Source organism: Megascapheus bottae, chromosome 22 (assembly GCF_031878675.1).
Source record: "Megascapheus bottae isolate mThoBot1 chromosome 22, mThoBot2.hap1, whole genome shotgun sequence".
In the NCBI taxonomy this organism is placed as follows: domain Eukaryota; kingdom Metazoa; phylum Chordata; class Mammalia; order Rodentia; family Geomyidae; genus Megascapheus; species Megascapheus bottae.
Window position 1 is genome coordinate 13,805,211 of NC_143530.1, and position 20,111 is coordinate 13,825,321.

Below are 20,111 nucleotides of genomic sequence, written 5' to 3' on the forward strand. Positions count from 1 at the left end.
CCCAACTGGGATGACGAAGGGAGATCCAAGTGAAGATGCTCAAGTGTATTAGGGCACCGCCACCCGAGGTCCAGCAAGCAATATTCGTGAAAGTTTTAGAGAGAGTATGTCAGGTCAGTCTTTCAGAGGCTGTACCGCACACATGCCAGAAACACAACCTCTGAGGCACAAGAGCTCTTGAGAGGTCAGTGGAGAGGTAGGAGCTGTTCAGGAAGCTCAGGAATGATTAGCTCCATGCTGGCATAGAATGGGTATCACACTTCGGGCTGGGAGGGAGGGTAGTGTGAACCTGCAGGCACCCGGCCCGCGTGTGGATGTTGAGGGAATTTGGAGGCCTTCTCTAGTCCTGAGTGGAGAGGATAGGAGTGGGGTAGAAAGGAGGAATTTAGGAGAAGGCTGACGTACACTGTGATAGCAGTGGGGAGAATGGAGGGTGTAGTTTCTGTCATGGGACAGGTGTTCTGTGCCTCTGTGGGAACAAAGACCTGAGCCAAGTGAACAAGAAGATGGCAAGAGACCTAGTACAGCAGCCAGGAGGGAGTGCTTGGGAGGGGAGGATGCAAGTGAAAGGACAAGTGACCTGACTGGGTAGGTGAAAGGACATGACAAGTAATAAAAAGGATATGGCCAACATCACCCTGTTCTTATGTGGTTGAAATTTATGAACATTCCTTTACAAACTAATCTGAGGATGGAGGAAACTTCACCTGTCCTCTGTCTGTGTCTGTCCATCTCCAGAGGACCAAGCTGTGACCACCCAAGCAATGCCCACCACAACCCATGAGCCTCCCCTCAAGCCACACCTGGGGGAGCTGACAGTGACAGATGCCACGTCGGACTCTCTGAGCCTGTCCTGGACGGTCCCCGAGGGACAGTTTGACCACTTCCTGGTCCAGTACAGGAACAGGGACAGGAAACTGGAGGTGGTGAGGGTATCGGGGCATGAGGACCAGATCACCATCTCAGGCCTGGAGCCAGACCACAAGTACAAGATGAACCTGTATGGCTTCCACAATGGCCAGCGCATGGGACCTGTGTCTGCCATTGGGGTGACAGGTGAGTGGATGGTAGGAACCCAAGAAGGAGAGCTGCTCGGAGTGGGAAGTAGACCTTAAGCTCTCTGGTAACAAGTGACTAGGAAAAAGAGGACAGGGATTGGTCTATACCCACAGGCCTTCTAGAGTGATGAGGCTATTTATAACTGTTATGCTCATTCCACCGGTTTTACCTCTGTGAACCCCAGGCAAGGGGCAGGGTGGCAGGGGCCTTTACTGTGCTAATGATTCTCCAGATTATTCCCAACTGACGTGCATGATTGGACATGTTGGATAGATGTCAGGTGACCAGGGCCACCTAGCTGCTAACTATGGGTTTCTACGAACTAACCCCAGGATTACCCTGGTCATGGCATTTCCGGCCTTCTCCCAAGAGCAGATATCACTGGAGCTCCTGCCTCATGCTTTCTGTTTCCCTTTTTTAGCTGCAGAGGAAGAGAGCCCCAGCCCCACAGAACCCAGCACAGAGGCACCAGAGCCTCCCGAGGAACCACTCCTGGGGGAGCTGACAGTGACAGGATCCTCTCCAGACTCCCTGAGCCTCTCCTGGACAGTCCCCCAGGGCCACTTTGACTCCTTCACTGTCCAGTACAAGGACAGTGATGGGCGGCCCCAGGTGGTGCGTGTGGGAGGCCAGGAGAGGGAGGCCACCATGGAGAACCTGGAGCCTGGGCGCAAGTACAAGATGCACCTGTACGGAATCCACCAGGGGCAGCGCGTGGGCCCCGTGTCCACCATCGGAACAACTGGTGAGTGAATGCCAGCTGTGGTCAGGCAGGAAGAAGTTGTTCCCTTCCTAGCTGCTTCAGGGAAACAATGGTGGTGTCAGCAGTGCTGCCTGTGCACTTCCACATGCCTGAGGGGGGTGCTGACAAGGGGGTTCAGACCCAGCGGTATTGGCTGGAGCCTGGAACTCTCCATTCCTGACAAGGTCCTGGGATCCAGTGCTGCTGCCATGTGGGTGAGCCCTGTGTAGCAAAGCTCCCACCACAGAGCCATGGGATTCTGTCTTGGAATCTGTGGCCCAGTGTTTTGCTGGCCTCCCTGACTCCTTCCAGAGGCTGAGTGTGTGTGGAGTTCTGGGCCCATGAGGGAAGAGGGAAGGTGCTGGATGGGCAGTATTTGGGGAACAGCTTTTTGGGGTTGATTTGTTCATTTCACAAATACCCCCTTGTCCACATGTGGTCACTGTGAGGTAGACTGGCCATTGTCTCAGCCTGTAGTAAGCAGCTGAATTTATGTAGAGAAGGAAGATAGAGGCCCAAAAAGGTGCCAGGAAGGTGACAAGGAAGTAGCTGGAGGGGAGTGTGACAGCCCAGTGGCCAGCATCCTCCTTCTCTTCAGGGTTGTCTTTTTGTAAAGACATCCTGTATGTGCAGAACTGAGATTCCCCCGTCCCTGTGTTTATGTGTTTGTCCATCTCCAGAGGACCAAGCTGTGACCACCCAAGCAGTGCCCACCACAACCCCTGAGCCTCTCCTCAAGCCACGCCTGGGGGAGCTGACAGTGACAGATGCCACCCTGGACTCCCTGAGTCTGTCCTGGACGGTCCCTGAGGGACAGTTTGACCACTTCCTGGTCCAGTACATGAATGGGGACGGGCAGCCCAAGGTGGTGAGGGTACCAGGGCATGAGGACCAGGTCACCATCTCAGGCCTGGAGCCAGATCACAAGTACAAGATGAACCTGTATGGCTTCCACAGTGGCCAGCGCATGGGCCCCGTGTCTGCCACTGGGGTGACAGGTGAGTGGAGATGGAGTCCTACGGTAGAACTTTCTAGAAGAGCTATCTTTTTTTTTTTCTTTGCCAGTGTTGGGGCTTGAACTGAGAGGCTAGCCACTGTCCTTGAGCTTTCCCAAAGCTAACACTTTGGCACTAGAGCCACTGTACTCCTTCTGACTTTTTTTTATGTATGTAGTACCAAGGAATTGAACTCAATGCTTCATGAGTGCTAGGCAAGCACTCTATCGCTAGGCCACACTCCCGGCCAGGTCTCCTGCTCTTTAGTGACAGGGGAGCAGGCACTGGTATCTGGGCACTGGTTAGCACTCATAGCCCTGCCTGCAGCTGTGGCCCTGTGTGCCTTCCTCTTGGATTGACATCGGGTCCTCCTGGGCCAGAAGGGACCATTCGTGTCTGTGCTGTGCTGGTGGCTATCCTGGTTCCTCCAAGCTCACTTGGAAGCTTGGATATGTTTGTCACAGGTCAGCTGATCAGGACCACTGGTCCCAAGGATAGGCTTTTCTGAACTGACCAGTGGATTCCTCTATCCATGGCTTCTCCACCCTAAGACTCCAAGGCCTCTGCTCACCCTCTCTGTCTCTCCTTCTCAGCTACAGAGGAGGAGAGCCCCAGCCCCACAGAACGCAGCACAGAAGCACCAGAGTCCCCCAAGGAGCCACTCCTCGGGGAGCTGACAGTGACAGGATCCTCTCCAGCCTCCCTGAGCCTCTCCTGGACAGTCCCCCAGGGCCACTTTGACTCCTTCACTGTCCAGTACAAGGACAGTGATGGGCGGCCCCAGGTGGTGCGTGTTGGAGGCCAGGAGAGGGAGGCCACCGTGGAGAACCTGGAGCCTGGGCGCAAGTACAAGGTGCACCTGTATGGAATCCACCAGGGGCAGCGGGTGGGCCCCGTGTCCACCATCGGAACAACTGGTGAGTGAATGCCAGCTGTGGTCAGGCAGGAAGAAGTTGTTCCCTTCCTAGCTGCTTCAGGGAAACAGTGGTGGTGTCAGCAGTGCTGCCTGTGCACTTCCACATGCCTGAGGGGGGTGCTGACAAGGGGGTTCAGACCCAGCGGTATTGGCTGGAGCCTGGAACTCTGCATTCCTGACAGGGTCCTGGGATCCAGTGCTGCTGCCATGTGGGTGGGCCCTGTGTAGCAAAGCTCCCACCACAGAGCCATGGGATCCTGTCTTGGAATCTGTGGCCCAGTGTTTTGCTGGCCTCCCTGACTCCTTCCAGAGGCTGAGTGTTTGTGGAGTTCTGGGCTCATGAGGGAAGAAGGAAGGTGCTAGATTGGCAGCATTTGGGGGGTTGATTTGTTCATTCCACAAATAGTTCTTGGGCACTGTGGAGTTGAGTGCCAGTTGTCCCAGCAAAGCCCTTGGGCCTCTCACCTGTAATAAGCTGATGGAGTTCTGTAGGGCAAGTCTAAAAAGTCACCAGGAAGATGACAAGAAAGGAGCCAAAGGAGCTGAGCACTGGTGACTCCTGCCTGTAATTCTAGCTAGTCAAGAGACTGAGATCTGAGGCTCACAGTTCAAAGCCAGGCTTGGCAGGAGAGTCCTTGTGACTCCTATCTCCAATTAACCACCAGTAAACAGGTAGTGATGCTGTGGCTTAGGTGGTAAAGTGCCAGTGTTGAGCTGAAGAGCTCAGGGACAGTGTTCAGGCCCAGAGTTCAAACTCCACAACCAACCAATGAATGAATGAATGAATGAGTGGAGCTGAAGAGACATGTGACACCCCAGTGGCCAGCATCACCCTTCTCTTCAGGGTTGCCTTTTTTTTTGCAAATGTTCCTGTATGTGCTGAACTGAGAATGGAGGAGACTCACCTGTCCCTGTGTTTTTGTGTTTGTCCATCTCCAGAGGACCAAGCTGTGACCACCCAAGCAGTGCCCACCACAACCCCTGAGCCTCTCCTCAAGCCACGCCTGGGGGAGCTGACAGTGACAGATGCCACCCTGGACTCCCTGAGTCTATCCTGGACGGTCCCTGAGGGACAGTTTGACCATTTCTTGGTCCAGTACAAGAATGGGGACGGGCAGCCCAAGGTGGTGAGGGTGCCAGGACATGAGGACCAGGTCACCATCTCAGGCCTGGAGCCAGACCACAAGTACAAGATGAACCTGTATGGCTTCCACAGTGGCCAGCGCGTGGGCCCCGTGTCTGCCATTGGGGTGACAGGTGTGTAGATGAATCCTAGCATGGAACTTTCTGGAAGATGCATCCTGTTGCTCTGTGGTGACCAGTGAGTCAGCACTAGTGGCTGGGCATTGGTCAGCACCCACAGGCCTGCTTGCTCCTTCCCCTTAGGTTGACCTGTGTGGTCCTCTGGGTAGGAAGGGGCCATTGGGGCCTTAGCTGTGCTGGTGGCTGTATGATTTCCCTCTGGCTGACCTAGGAGCTGACCTGGGACGTGTTGGTCAGATGTCAGTTGAACAGGACCCTTGGGTCTCCAGGGTGGGATTCTCTGTGTTCCTCTGAAGAACCCTCAGGCACAGCTTGTCTGTCCTTTCAAGTCCTAGAACATCTCCTGAGGTCCCTGGCTCACCCTCTCTGTCTCTCCTTCTCAGCTTCAGAGGAGGAGAGCCCCAGCCCCACAGAACCCAGCACAGAGGCACCAGAGCCCCCTGAGGAGCCATTCCTGGGGGAGCTGACAGTGACAGGATCCTCTCCAGACTCCCTGAGCCTCTCCTGGACAGTCCCCCAGGGCCACTTTGATTCCTTCACTGTTCAGTACAAGGACAGTGATGGGCGGCCCCAGGTGGTGCGTGTTGGAGGCCAGGAGAGGGAGGCCACCGTGGAGAACCTGGAGCCTGGGCGCAAGTACAAGATGCACCTGTACGGAATCCACCAGGGCCAGCGCGTGGGCCCCGTGTCCACTGTGGGAGTGACTAGTGAGTGAAGGGAGGCTCCTTCCTCCGTGGTTCCCTCTACTGAAGCTTGTCTTTATCTAGGTGTCAGCACCTCTCACTCAAAGCTTGCCCAAAGCTTCTATTTTTCCAGATTTTGCTAATGATGTAGCTAATGTTTCAATGGAAAGAGGATTCTTGCAGTCAGAAGGATAGCTGTCTCTATCCCATTTACACTGACTTTTTTTCTTCCACTGCTGTAAAACCTCAGTTGCTGAGGTTTTACATGTATTTTCCATACTTGAGGTGCCTACAGGAATGCCTATAGCTCAGAAGGCTTTATAAATGGTCGTTAAATGCGAATGGGGTGGAGGTGGGAGTCCGCCTTCCCTGAGCAGGTCCGGCTGTACTTCAGCATCCTCTGCTCTCTTTCAGCCTCCTTGCCCACACAGCCCCCAGTGGAGCCCCGCCTTGGGGAATTGGCTGTGAACAATGTGACCTCTGACACTGTGGGCCTGTCTTGGACTGTGGCCCAGGGCCTCTTCGATTCCTTTCTGGTTCAGTACAAGGATTCACAAGGGCAGCCACAGGCAGTGCCGGTGAGCAGAGACCTGCATGAGGCCACCATCTCTGGTTTGGCCCCGGCCCGAAAGTACAAGTTCCTGCTCTTTGGACTCCAGAATGGGAAGCGCCGTGGCCCCATTTCTGTGGAGGCGAAGACCAGTAAGTGGGGATCTAGCCCCCCATGGCCCTGGAGCTCCTGGCCAGCCTTTGCCCCCTGTGACAACTGTTGTAATTTCACATTTCTGTCCCCCACTCCAGATCAAAGGACGGTGTGAGCCATTTATTTTCCTGATCCCCTGAAGTTTAAATACTGAGTTTTCCTTACCCTCCTTATTCTTCCCTAGAGAAGTGTCCAGGGGACACTTGCTGGATCTTCTGCACCTACTCCTAGCCCAGTCACCTCCCCCCCTCCCAAGAGAGCCCAGGATCTCCCTGGTCTGTGAGGTCATCATTTCTGTCATTCTTCATGCATACATCTCTCTCCAGTTCCAGGCACAAAACCTTCTCCCCGCCTGGGGGAGCTGGCTGTGACAGATGTGACCACAGACTCTGTAGACCTCTTCTGGACAGTCCCTGAGGGTGAATTTGACTCCTTTCTGGTCCAATACAAGGACAGGGATGGGCAGCCCCAGGTGGTGCCAGTGGGAGCAGACCAGCGGAAAGTCACCATCCCCAGTCTGAAGCCAAATAGGAAATACAAGTTCCTGCTTTATGGCCTGGCAGGCGGGAAGCGTCTGGGTCCCATCTCTGCAGAAGACACTACAGGTGAACCCCAGCCCTCCTTGTCACTACCTTTCCAAGATTCTTATTTATTTATTTATTTTTAACTGATTGCTGGTACTGGGGCTTGAACTCATAGCCTGGGATCTGTGGGCACTGTCCCCTATCTTTTTTACTCAAGGCTAGCTCTGTATGACTTGAGCCACAGCTCTACCTCTGACAGTTAGTGGCTAGTTAAAGGTCAGAGTTTCATGGGCTTTCCTTCCCACATGGTTTTAAACCATGATCCTCAGGTTTCAGTCTCCTGAGTAGCCAAGATTACACGCACGAGCCACCAACACCCAGCACCAAACAGTTTGTATACACAAAAGAGTCAGAGTCCAGGCTCTAAACTAAGCTGATCTGTGTGGAAACCTACAGAGCTAGTCCTCACCAGTTACAGACACATCTCAGCTTCCTCACCTGCTGGGTGGTGATAAATAATTCCTTCTCTAACTCAGTTTGCCCATCTTCCTCCTACCATCTCAACCCTGAGGCAAGAGGTGGAACTTAAGAGATGGCTTGGCTGCAGAAAGACTATGGAAATATCTAGTGTTCTTATGCTCATGACTCAGCCCCCCCAGTGGGTGGAGTGGGTCACTGACCCTTCTCCCCCACCCCCCAGGACCATGAGTCACCCTGGGCAGTCAGGGCCTGGGGCTCTCAGACTCCATAATTGCTCCCTCACCCCTCACTTGGGGAATATATCCAGGCTTTTCCGAACACCATCTATCAAAAGTTACCCCCAGGGGCGGGGAATTTGGCCACATGGTAGAGTGCTAGCATGAAGACCCAGGTTTGATTCCTCGATGCCACATACATAGAAAAATCCAGAAGTGGTGCTGGGGCCCAAGTTGTAGAGCTCTAGCCTTGAGAAAGCCCAAGGGCAGTGGTCAGGCCCTGAGGTCTAGCCCTGGGACTAGCAAAAATAAAAGTTACTCCCATACAAGCTAGTGACTTCTGCACAACTTTTTAAACCCCCAACTCTGCCTCTGGCTTCTCCCTGCTACCCAGTTCTTGCTGCCCTGGTCCAGTGATGTCAGCTCAGTCCTGGAGAATTAGAGGAGAGGATAGTCTAGGCTAATGGCAATTGTAAGAGGCTGTGCAGAGCTAGACTACCTTGTCACCCCAGCTCTCCTGTTTGCGGGGTATCTCTCTCACAACCCAAATACCCTTTGGGATTCTTTCAGCTCTTAACCACAATCCTGCCCAGAGGAAATCAAGCTCCTTTGTGTGCCCCTGCTCCCCCTCTCCCACAGGAGACCTTTTGTGTCTGTATTGTGTCCTCTCCACAGCTCCCCTGGAGAAGACGCCTCAGCCCCTACCCCGCCTGGGGGAACTGGTGGTGACAGAGGAGACTTCAGACTCTCTGCGGCTCTCATGGACGGTGGCCCAGGGCGTCTTTGACTCCTTCCTGATCCAGTACAAGGACAAGGACGGTCAGCCTCAGGCAGTGCCTGTAACTGCAGAGCAGCGGGAGGTCACCTTAGAAGGCCTGGAGCCTGGCAGGAAATACAAGTTTCTGCTCTATGGGCTCTCTGGAGGGAAGCGCCTGGGTCCTGTCTCTGCCCTGGGAATAACAGGTGAGGCTGGCTTGCTTGATGCTAGCGAACAGGGCCCAGGGGGCTTCCTTATGCCTTTGAGCTGAAAAAGAGCCTGTCAGGTGTGGGCAGGGAAGGAGCCCCTTCCAGGGCCTGGGAAAAGGAAGAGTTTGCTGCCAGCCCAGGCTGCCCATCACAATCACAGAATCAGGAAAGGCAGGAAGGAAGGGCCCTGGCCGCAGTCGCTCCTGAGCCCACCCTCCTAGACCCTATCATGGAGCTCCCCCCCTCACTGTCCCGCTGGAGCAGTTCCACTTCCTAGCATTGTGGCCTTGCCCAGATAGGGCAACCTTGCCACGATGACTCAGGGCCATTTTCTCAAATGGAAAATCACTGGAAAACACAAGGGGCGGAAATGGAAGCCAATGGAAGTGGCAGCTTCTCTTCCAGAGGCCACCAATGCCTGCCTCAGCTCTTCCAGGCCAAGGATGCACAGGCCCCTCAAGGGCGGAGGTGACTTGCCAGGCTCGTTTACCAGTTACACAGCTACTCTCAGAAGGAACACTATCTCCTAGGCCAGCATGTGCCAAGCCAGGCACACAGGTATTGCAGGGTGGAGCAAGGACCTCTGGACACAAGGCTCCATGGCTTCCCATGGAAGGGAAGCAAGTACTCGATCCAGCCACTCCAAGAGCAAAGAGCCAGGAGGAAGTAACAGGGCCACAGCAGTTTTGCAAGCAGGAGACAATCCTCAGTGTTGGGCTCAGAGAGGCTCCAGGGCTGCAGGAGGCAACAACAAAGCCATGATGTAGCCAGGCCCCAGTGGCTCACGCCTGTAATCCTGGCTACTCAGGAGGCTGGGATCTGAGGATCACTATTCAAAGTTAGCCCAGGAAATCTGGACAGGAAAGACTCTTAGCTCTAATTAACTACTAGAAAACTGGAAGTGGTGCTGTGGCCCTAAGTGGTAGAATGCTAGCCTTGAGTGAAAAAGCTTGGAAACAGTGCCCAGGTCTTGAGTTTAAGCCCCATGCTAGAAAAAAAAAAGAAAAAATAAAGCAGTGGGGCCAGGAGTTTGGCCTAGTGGTAGAGTGCTTGCCTAGCATGCATGAAGACCCGGGTTCGATTCTTCGGTACCACATATATAGAAAAAAGCCAGAAGTGGTTCTGAGGCTCAAATGATAGAGCTCTAGCTTTGAGAAAGTCCAAGGACAGTGCTCAGACTCTGAGCTCAAACCCAGGACTGGCAAAATAAATAAATAAATAAATAAAGCAGTGATGTAGCAGATTACAGAGCCAGAAGGTCCTAGAAGAGCCCTGGTTCCTCTCCTCTCTACTATGCTGCCAGGCCAAGAGCCATCAGGTACAGTGACAGGATAGCAGGACAGCCTTATAATGCCCCTAGCTAATGTCCCCCCACTTCTCTTACACAGCCCCAGAAGAGGCCACACCAACCCCCAGAGCCTCTGAGCCCAGTGAAATGCCCCGGCTGGGGCTGCTGTCGGTGACTGAAACAACCCCAGACTCCATGCGCCTCGAATGGAATGTGACCCAGGGCCCGTTTGACTCCTTCGTGGTCCAGTATCAGGACACAGACAGGCAGACCCAGGCCTTACTTGTGGACGGTGACCAGAACAAGGTCCTCATCTCAGGCCTGGAGCCCAGCACCTCCTACAAGTTCTTCCTCTATGGCCTGCATGAAGGGAAGCGCCAGGGGCCCATCTCTGCTGAGGGCACCACAGGTACCATCAGGCCCATCTTGTCCTAATCTGGGCTAAGAAGGATGAAGGAGGGGACCTGGGAATGGCAGTCAAAGGCAGAGACCCTAAGGTGGCTGCCAGGAGGGGGAGGGGCACCTGCCTCTGCAGCCCCAGCCTCTGCCCCCCCAATACGCCCAGGCCCTCACTGGCTCTGCTTTGCTGGTAGCACCTGGGCCAGGGTGGGGTGGTGGAAGGAACCTGGCCTGACGGCTCCGACCACTTTGCTGGTGGCACGTAACTCACTTCTCTTCACTCCCAACTTGCAGGATCAGCTCCCGCAGGTCAGATGCCAGGGGACCCTGGGCCCCGCCTCTCGCGCCTGTCGGTGACTGATGTGACCACCAGCTCTCTGCGGCTCAACTGGGAGGCTCCACTTGGGGCCTTTGATTCCTTCCTGCTCCGTTTTGGGGTCCCATCCACCAGCACCCTGGAGCCGCATCCACGTCCTCTGCTACAGCGGGAGCTGATGGTCCCTGGGACACGGCGCACAGCCATACTCCGGGACCTGCGTCCGGGGACCCTGTATAGTCTCACTCTCTATGGCCTGCGCGGGCCTCACAAGGCGGACAGCATCCAGGGCACCGCCCGGACCCTCAGCCCGGGTAAGGCTCCAGGGTGGGCACAGGCGAGACACCAAAGGGAGACTGCGGGGGATTGTGATGTGGGATCTGCTTCAGACAGAGGGTTGCTGAGTCAAAGGCCATGATGGTCTAGAGACTTCTATTTCTAGGGCTTAGGGCAAGAAGGTGGCAGGCCCTTCTGGAGCCAGGAGGCCAAGACAGACAGGACAGGAAACTCCCTTACCCTCCCTCACTATTATCTTTTGCTTTCATCCCCAGTTTTGGAGAGCCCCCGTGACCTCCAATTCAGCGAAATCGGGGAGACCTCAGCCAAGGTCAACTGGGTGCCACCATTATCCAGAGTGGATAGCTTCAAAGTTTCTTACCAGCTGGCAGACGGAGGTGACACTCTTTTGCCATGTGCTCATTTTTCCTGCTCCCTGTCTACCCTCTGCTGCCCTTGACTTCCCTAGGCAACTTTCCTCCCCCTGTGCTTTCAGGAGAGCCCCAGAGCCTGCAGGTGGATGGCCGGGCCCAGTCCCAGAGCCTGCAGGATCTCATCCCCGGCGCTCGCTATGAGGTGACGGTGGTCTCTGTGCGCGGATTTGAGGAGAGCGAGCCTCTCACAGGCTTCCTCACCACAGGTGAGAGGGCTGGCCCTGGGGCAGGAAGTGACTCTGGGAGTAAAGGGCTCAGCCAGCCACCAGTGGCTTATGTGTAAAATACTCAGGAAGCTGAGATCTGACGGTTAAAGTTTAAAACCACCCTGAGCAGAAAAATCCAAGACTTCATCTCCAATTAAATCCGCAAAAATGCTGGTCAAAAGTGAGAGACAGTGAGTTTAAGTCTGGGTACTGGCACAAAAGAGAGAGGGGGGGAGAGAGCGCAATAAGAATATGGGAGAAATAAAAGACAAGGCTTGGATAGGAGCTGAATGAAAGGGAGGCACATGTCTGTGAACAAGTGCCAGTGGCTGGCCTTTGGAAATGTTAATGGTAGGGAGAGGGGCAGGGACCCCTCTGAACCCGCTCCCCCTCCCAGTTCCCGATGGCCCCACCCAGCTTCGTGCACTGAACTTGACGGAGGAGTCTGCCCTGCTGCACTGGAAGCCCCCCCAGAACCCCGTGGATAAATACAATGTTCATGTGTCGTCCCCTGGAGGTGAGCAGTCCTGGGGCTTCCTTCTAGAGGACGCTGGCTCAGGTTGGGGAGGCCCGGCGAGGGCACGGAGCAGGCCTCGTCTAACACTCCTTTCCACCCCAGCCCCACCACTACAGGCTTCGGCGCCAGGCAGCGCTGTGGACTACCCACTGCGTGATCTGGTCACCCACATCAACTACACTGCCACCGTGCGTGGCCTCCGGGGTCCCAACTACACCTCCCCAGCCAGCATCACCTTCACCACTGGTACTGCCAGGGGAATGTGTGGTAGGGGGTACGGGGAAGCCAAGATGAACCTCCCACCTTTATATCTCTTCCTACGTCTCCCCACTTCCAAGGGTTGAAGGCCCCCCAGGATTTGGAGGCCAAGGATGTGACTCCTCGAACAGCCCTGCTCACTTGGACTGAACCCGAAGTTCCACCCACAGGCTACCTGCTCAGCTTTGACACACCTGGTGGACAGATCCAGGTGCTCCATCCCTGTCCTGCTGTCCAGGCCCCCTCCCTGGGTGGGCTCCAAGTGGGGGCTTGAGAAGGACTTCATGTGTGTTCACAGGAGATCCTGCTCCCAGCAGGGGTCACCTCACACCGGCTTCTCCGCCTCTACCCTTCCACCCTCTACAATGCACGGCTCCAGGCCATGTGGGGAGAGAGCTTCACGCCACCAGTGTCCACCTCCTTCACCACTGGTACCTGAAGCTGGGCCTGAGCTTGGGTAGGCAGCAGGAGCCTGAGGGTTAGACAGAGATCAGCCCCTTACCCTCTTTTCTCCAGGTGGGCTTCGGGTCCCTTTCCCCCGGGACTGTGCGGAGGAGATGCAGAATGGGGCCAGCACCTCGAGGACCAGCACAGTCTTCCTCAATGGCAACCGCGAGCGGCCCCTCGACGTGTTTTGTGACATGGAGACTGATGGGGGTGGCTGGCTGGTAGGTGGGACAGGGGGCCAGATGTCAGCCAAGGCAGGGGACTGCCACCTCAGGAACCCAAGGCTGATGATGCCCGGCCCCACCTTCCCCCAGGTGTTCCAGCGCCGCATGAATGGAAAGACAGACTTCTGGAGGGACTGGGAAGAGTACGCCCATGGTTTCGGGAACATCTCCGAAGAGTTCTGGCTGGGTCAGTGCCTCACAGGGATTGGGGAGTCAGGAAAAGCTGGGGAATCGTGTAGACAGCAGTGCCCTGACAAGGCCTGCTCCCTCCTGCAGGCAATGAAGCCCTACACAGCCTGACACAGTCTGGTGACTACTCTATGCGTGTGGACCTGCGTGCTGGGGAGGAGGCTGTGTTCGCCCAGTATGACTCCTTCCAGGTGGACTCAGCGGCCGAGAACTACCGGCTCCACCTAGAGGGCTACCATGGCACTGCAGGTGAGAGTGGTCCCCAACCACAAAGGCTGAGGGGCAGAGCCAGGCAGAGGTGCTCACCCGTCTTCCCTGAACCCTGCCAGGCGACTCCATGAGCTACCACAGCGGCAGTGTCTTTTCCTCCCGTGATCGTGACCCCAACAATCTGCTCATCTCCTGCGCCGTCTCCTACCGAGGAGCCTGGTGGTACAGGAACTGCCACTACGCCAACCTCAATGGGCTCTACGGGAGTGTAGTGGACCACCAGGTAAGAAGCAGAGGGAAGCAGCGGAGCTGTGGGGGTTGGGGGTTCTGTGGTCTGGGTTGGACCTCAGTCATGTGACAGGATAAATGAAATGTTCAGATCCTCGTCTGTGGAATAGGACAATAATGCCACCCTTGCCAGTTAATTTTGAGAAGAGGATTTATTACTGGGTGGCAAAGGCCAGCTGAGGAATAACCCTTCACCCTTTGTGGCTGAGAGTTTTGAGATGAGGAAGGTTGATGGATGTCTATGTATGTGTGTGTGTGTGTGTGTGTGTATAAATATATATATATATATATATATATATATATATATATATATATATATTGCCAGTCCTGGGGACTGAATTCAGGGCCTGAGCTCTGTCCTTGGACTTCCCTTAAGGCTAGTGTTCTACCTCTTGAGCCAGAGCACCACTTCTGGCTTTTCTATGTATGTGGTGCCAAGGAATCAAACCCAGGTCTTCATGCATGCTAGACAAGAATTCTACCACTAGACAAAACTCCCAGCCCAGGTTGGTGGGTCTATTTATTTATGTCAGTCAGCTGTGAGGCTTGAACTCAGGGCCTGGGCACTGTCCCTGAGCTCTTTTTGCTCCAGGCTAAGGCTATACCACTTTGAGCCATAGCTCTACTTCTGTTTTGGAGGGATTCAGTGGAGATAAGAGTCTTCCCGAGCTGCTTTGAGCCACACTCCCCAGATCTCAGCCTCTGAAGTGGCACTACAGCGGGGTATGGAAGCATTGAGTAGGATCACAGGTGTGAGCCACCAGCGCCCAGCTCAGTGGATTTTTGGAGCGTCACTCGAGTGGGCATGGTAGGAGCAGACCGAATGTGTGGTGATGACTCTTCCTTGCCAACCCCTTTTCCCAGGGAGTGAGCTGGTACCACTGGAAGGGCTTCGACTTCTCAGTGCCCTTCACGGAAATGAAGCTAAGACCAAGAAGCTACCAGCCCCCTGCCAGGGGAAGCTAAGCTGCTGCCCTCCTCTCTTGCACCCCAGTGTGACTGCCGAGCACTGAGGGGTTGTGTGCAGAGAAGAACCAGGAGCCTTCACCACCCAGAGTCCTGAAAAGCCTTCTTTGCCCACAATCTCACAGCACCATGTTTACAGGGGGGAGGGGAAGGGTTGGTACGGGTGCAATAAAGGAAAAACTGAGGCATGTGCTAGTCACTGGCCTGGCCCCGAGGCTGCAGGCGAACTTGAAAGGGCCGCATGAGAAGGTTGACGGAGCAGAAGGGCTGGGGCTGCAGCGAGGGCAGGGCACCCTCCAGTGGCAGCAGGGTGAAGGTCTGGAGCAGGCGGGCCAGGACCACGAAAAGCTCCAGGCGGGCCAGTGGCTCTCCCAGGCACAGGCGGGCCCCACAGCCGAATGTCAGTACTCTGGGGCTCTTGCCAGGCTCCAGGAAGCGGTCTGTGGGTGGGTAGGCAGGTAGAGCAGGAGGCTTTGTAGCAGCCTCAGAACTGACCTCCTCCACGTCCATGTGTGCCCCACCCCTGCCTCCACAGCGTACCAGGCCAGAATTCCTGTGGCCGCTCCCAGATCGTCTCATCAAGATTTGCCCCTTGGAGGTTGGGGATGATGATGGTGTCCTTGGGGATGTCGTAGCCCAAGATACTGAGGGAAAATGGCGTTAGAGGCTGGCTGGGACCCTGCTCGGGCCTAACTCTCCCCGTCCTCCCTAACCCTTGGCAGTCACCTGCTGGGCCGGGTGGTGCGGTGGGGCAAGGCCAAAGGCACGACAGGCCGCAGGCGCAGCACCTCAGCAATGGTGGCGTTGAGCAAGGGCAGCCGCATGCGCGCCTTGTATGGGATGTGGGAGCCTGAGGTGCCAGGGCCCAGTTCAAGGTCTAGCTCATTCTGCAATCGCTGCTGAATCTGAGAGGCAGGGGCAACCTGGAGTCCAGGGGCCAAGCTCTGCCCCCAGCCTATTCCTAGCAACCTGGCCTCCAGCCACTTCCCCCCCCTCCCCCGGGCCCGCAGAGCCTGTGCATCCCCTCCCCCACCCTCGCTGATCACAACCCACCAGGCTTCCAGGAAAGGCCCTCTGCCATCCCCTGGACCCACCTCAGGGTGGTGAAGCAGGAAAGCCACAGCCCAGGAGAGAGTGGTCGCTGTGGTCTCAGTGCCACCGATGAAAAGATCCACCATGGCCATGTGCACGTGCCCTTCGAGGAGCTGCCCGGGGCCCTCGTCCGCTTTCAGCCGCCCCATCTTTTGGAGCATGTAGTCTGTCATGTCCTTCCACTGGCCCGCCACCAGATTCTTCTACAGGGAAGGGGAACAGGCTGAGTGTCCAGCTAGGGGAGGGAGGAGGGGGCAACAGGCCTAGAACTGGAAGCTTCTGGAAACCCAGCCCAGAGGTGATGGGGAGCTTTCCCATGCCAGGCGTGGCAGGGGGAACCCGGCCCCACACAGGCTGTGCCACCTTGTGCTGCCTCAGCTGCTGCTCTACAATGTGATCCCTGTTTCCTATGATCCGCTGCAGCTTCCAGAGACCTGGGTTGGGGAAGAACTGGGGGTGGGAAGCACGAGTCAGCTGCCTGAGGAAGGCCTGTTCCTCCACCCCACCCCACTCCCAGGACTGGGGGGTCTCCATGTTCCACCTCCTCACCCTGAGAAAGGGAACCAAGTTCAAAATTTGGATGGACCAGTGGTCCCAAGCTCCCATCAGATCCTGGACACAGTTGTAAACAGCATTCACCAAGGTTTTATCCTGCAAGATAAGAGCGGACCACGATCTGCTCTGGACCAGTGAAAGCCAGGAGGGGCCGAGGGGTGCGCTCCAGGGGTCAAAGGAGCCATTCTGACCTTGTCTCCAAACGTGAGGCCACAAATGATGGTGCAGGTGAGGAAAGAGAACTCCTTGTGGATGGTCACAGGGCTGCCGGCCTGGGCCCTCATCCGCTGTGGAAGAAAGCAGGAGCTATGCGGGCTGGGAAGGAGGGAGGAAGGGGGTCAGCAGGGGGGAGGCTGAGCCTGGGGAGAACCAGGCTACAGGAGCCCAGCTTCACCTCACAGAATTCTTGGGTCAGCTGCTCCACCAGTGGCTCCATGGAGTCTCGGATCCCCAGCAGCAGGGCGGACCGGGTGAGTTTCTTGTGGGCCTTCCACAGCTGGGAGTAGTCTCCTAGCGACAGGTCTGGGTAGTGCTGAGACACCACTTGGACTTGGGGGGGAGAGTAAGGATGGAGGATGGAATGTGACATATGGAGAGCCAGGCACTGGAGGCTCACACCTGCCGTCCTAGCTATATAGAAGGCTGAGAGCTGAGAATCCCAGTTCAAAGCCAGCCTGGGCAGGAAAGTCGGTGAGACTCTTTATCTCCAATTAACCACTAGAAAACCAGGAGTAGAGTTGTAGCTCAAAGTGATAGAGTGCTAGCCTTGAATGAAAGGGCTCAAGAACAGTGCCTAGGCCCTGAGTTCAAGCCCCATGCCTGAAAAAGGAAGGAAGGAAGGAAGGAAGGAAGGAAGGAAGGAAGGAAGGAAAAAGAAAGTAACCAAGGAAGCCAAGGGCTTCACCTTCTGCCTCAGCCCTTCCCACCATAAGACCCACCAGCCCTTACATGATGGTATCTGGGGTCGCCCAGCAAAGTCTGTCCACTTTCTGACCATCGCCTCCTCAATTGCCCTGTTGGAGTTCAGCACCACCACATCTGGGGGAGAAGGAAAACAGGTGTCAGCAAAGAGGAATCTCTACCTCTGGCCTCCAGTGATGAGGCAGGGAGAGGACCCCAGCTCTTACCCTGCAGCCCCAAATGGAGCCTGTAAATGGGCCCAAGTTTCCGAGTAAGGCTCAGCAGGTAGATGGGGAGATTGGGCTGCAGGAGGTGCAGGAAGCCTGGGGCGCTGGGCGGGAGGTGGAGGTTCCTGAGCTTCCACCGGCCCCATAGCAGGCGGGTGCCAGCCAGCAGTATCAGCAGCAACAGAAGCCCGAGGAACAGCATGACGGAGGCCCTGCAGAGGCGCTACCACCACCACTTATAGGCTCTTGATCCCTGCCTGTCAGTCTGCTATCCGGGCTATGTGGGGCCCCTCTCCCCCGCCCCTCCCCGTCCACTCACATGGTGGCAGGTTTCCAGAATGACACCAGTCTCATTGGCCTTGAGGATCCATCTTTCAAACCAACCCATCCATCAAGAAGGAAGGAAGGAAAGCAAAACCTTGACATTTTCCCAGAATCAGCCTTCCAGTTCCACATCGGCCATAGGGGCCACTGCCACCACCCTCAGTCATCTCCAGCCATGCCCCACCCCGGCCAGCTTAGTGCTATGAATTTGTCTCCAAAGAGAAAAATGGTCTTTGCTGCCTAATATACCCTCTGGGATTGCTGAATGGACAAAATGACACATTGATTTATGTGGATTGGTTTCCATTATTTTTACTTGCAGAAAGAGTATATAGTCAGTTTGCTTGGTGCATCCCAGTATATAGAGGTAGTCTTATACAATCCTTAATAATTCTTTCATTTTCGAAAGTGTCCAGCTGAGCGCTATGGCTCACACCTGTAATCCTAGCTACTCAGGAGGCTGAGATCTGAGGATCGCGGTTTAAAGCCAGCCTGGGCACAAAAGACCATGAGACTCTTATCTCCAATTATTCACTAGAAAATGGGAAGTAGGGCTGTGGCTCTAGGGGTAGGGTGGTAGCCTTGAGCTGAAGAGCTCAGGGACAGCACTCAGACCCAGAGTTCAAGCCCCATGACCCACAAAAAAAAAAAGTGTCCAGAGCTGAGTGTCAGTGCCCCATGCCTGTAATCCCAGTGGTTTAGGAGACTGAGATCTGATGATCACAGTTCAAAGCCAGCTGGAGCAGGAAAGTCCAGGAGACTCCCAGCTCCAATTAACAACCAAAAAGATGGAGATGGGGCTGAGGCTTCGAGTGGTAAAACTCCAGCTTTGCGAGAAAAAGCTAAGGGACAGCTGTGCGCTGGTGGTTCACACCTGTATTCCTAGCTACTTAGGACGCTGAGATCTGAGGATTGTGGTTCTAAGCCAACCCGGGCACAAAACTCTGTGAGACTCTTATCTCCAATTAACCATTAAACTGGAAGTGGTGCTGTGGCTCAAGTGGTAAAGCAATAGTCTTGAGATGAAGAGCTCAGAGACAACGCCCAGGCCCAGAGTTCAAGACCCATAACCAACCAAAAAAAAAAAAAAAAAGCTAGGGGACAGCACTCAGGTTCATGTGCTGTAGGTACATGCCTATAATCTTAGGACTTGGGAGAAAGAGCAGGAGGGCTACAAGTATGAAAGTAGCCTAGACCATGTAATGAGATCCAGTCTTGAAAAAAACAAGAGCTGGAGATGTATCTCACTGGCAGTGCTTGTCTAGCGTAGACTAAGCTTGATTCCCCAACATTCAAAAAGCAAATAATCCAAACCAAAAAGAATTATCATACAAATGGCACCTAGGAACACCTAGGAACAGGAAGGGAAGGGGAGGAGATCTCACTGACCTTCCAAGACCAGAGCTAGGTGACAGAAATGCAGGCCATTTCCTCCTCTGTTGCTCCTCCTCTCTGCAGAGAAGCTTCATGTGCTTCCAAGGGCAGACAGAAGTGTGACTTAAGTGACAGAGCACCAGCCATGAGTGAAAAAGCCAAGTGAGAGCATGAAATCTTGAGTTCAAATACTGCTACTGGCACCAAAAGAGAGACCAGGACCTGCCTGCTCAGGTCCACCCGGGATGGAGCATATCAGCCCCAACTTCCCCATAAAGTTTCTAGATAGCCATAGTCGGCTCAGCGGCCCAGCCCTATTCTGGAATTATAGCCATAATGGTGGTGGTTCTCTGGACCACTTTGGGGGTTGAGGATTCTAGAAGCAGGACTTGGGAAGAACCATGACAAAGATAGAGGAAGACCCAAGGCTACCTGAAAAGTGTGTGAACTCTTAGTCTGTCCCTGCATTCACCATCTCAGGCTGTGTAGATAGACCCCATTACTCAAGGTTTCTCTCTCCCCTAGGACCTTTGGGCAGAGCAGGAGCTATGGCACTGGAGAGCCGGTGGCGAGGCTGTGCCAGATGAGCTAACTGTGGGGTCCTCATGGCAGCAGAGGCCCAGGCTCAGTCTGGATTCATGCTCAGTCCTGGAAGGGAGAGAAGATGACTAGGAGTTCCTTTTTATTTGTTTTTGCTAGTCCTGGGGCTTAAACTCTGGGCTTTGCCACTGTCCCTGAGCTCCTTTTGCTCAAGGCTAGTGCTCTACCACCTGAGCCACAGTGCCACATCTAGCTGTTTCTGTGAAGAATTGGAGATAGGAGGCTCACTTTCCTGCACAGGCTGGATTTGAACCATAATCCTCAGATCTCAGCTTCTAGAGCTAGGACAGGTGCCCAGTCCTTTTTTCTTAATTTTTTTTTTTGTGGGTCGTGGAGCTTGAATTCTGGGCCTGTCCTTGGGTTTTTCTCAAGGCTACTGCTCTACCACTTGAGCCACAAAGCCAGGGCTTCATGCATGCTAGGCAAGCACTCTACCACTAGGCCAAATTCCCAGCCCCCTTTCATGGGCTTTTAA

The 20,111-nt window shown here is 54.9% G+C and overlaps 2 protein-coding genes across 2 annotated transcripts in view; one reads left to right on the forward strand and one right to left on the reverse strand.

Moving 5' to 3' along the window:
- Positions 1–14,752, forward strand: part of Tnxb (tenascin XB) — a 68,817-nt gene extending 54,065 nt beyond the window's left edge. The window contains exons 28-48 of the mRNA XM_090356054.1: positions 739–1,056; positions 1,481–1,804; positions 2,482–2,799; positions 3,390–3,713; positions 5,359–5,682; positions 6,073–6,360; positions 6,688–6,966; positions 8,256–8,543; positions 9,935–10,243; positions 10,528–10,863; positions 11,101–11,223; positions 11,322–11,465; positions 11,863–11,982; positions 12,085–12,228; positions 12,321–12,451; positions 12,539–12,671; positions 12,757–12,908; positions 13,002–13,098; positions 13,188–13,349; positions 13,430–13,593; positions 14,463–14,752. Of these exons, the coding sequence (XP_090212180.1) occupies positions 739–1,056; positions 1,481–1,804; positions 2,482–2,799; positions 3,390–3,713; positions 5,359–5,682; positions 6,073–6,360; positions 6,688–6,966; positions 8,256–8,543; positions 9,935–10,243; positions 10,528–10,863; positions 11,101–11,223; positions 11,322–11,465; positions 11,863–11,982; positions 12,085–12,228; positions 12,321–12,451; positions 12,539–12,671; positions 12,757–12,908; positions 13,002–13,098; positions 13,188–13,349; positions 13,430–13,593; positions 14,463–14,564 (4,580 nt within the window). The 3' untranslated portion in view covers positions 14,565–14,752. The remainder of the gene's footprint in view (positions 1–738; positions 1,057–1,480; positions 1,805–2,481; positions 2,800–3,389; positions 3,714–5,358; positions 5,683–6,072; positions 6,361–6,687; positions 6,967–8,255; positions 8,544–9,934; positions 10,244–10,527; positions 10,864–11,100; positions 11,224–11,321; positions 11,466–11,862; positions 11,983–12,084; positions 12,229–12,320; positions 12,452–12,538; positions 12,672–12,756; positions 12,909–13,001; positions 13,099–13,187; positions 13,350–13,429; positions 13,594–14,462) is intronic.
- A 4-nt stretch (positions 14,753–14,756) lies between these two features.
- Positions 14,757–17,704, reverse strand: Cyp21a2 (cytochrome P450 family 21 subfamily A member 2). Its single transcript, XM_090356062.1, has 10 exons — positions 17,339–17,704; positions 17,160–17,249; positions 16,606–16,760; positions 16,394–16,498; positions 16,206–16,307; positions 16,020–16,106; positions 15,659–15,859; positions 15,291–15,469; positions 15,105–15,208; positions 14,757–15,004 (listed from the first exon to the last, which is right to left on the reverse strand). The coding sequence occupies exons 1-10, from the start codon at positions 17,538–17,540 to the stop codon at positions 14,757–14,759; spliced, it is 1,473 nt and encodes a 490-aa protein (XP_090212188.1). The 5' UTR covers positions 17,541–17,704.
- Positions 17,705–20,111: the final 2,407 nt, after the last annotated feature.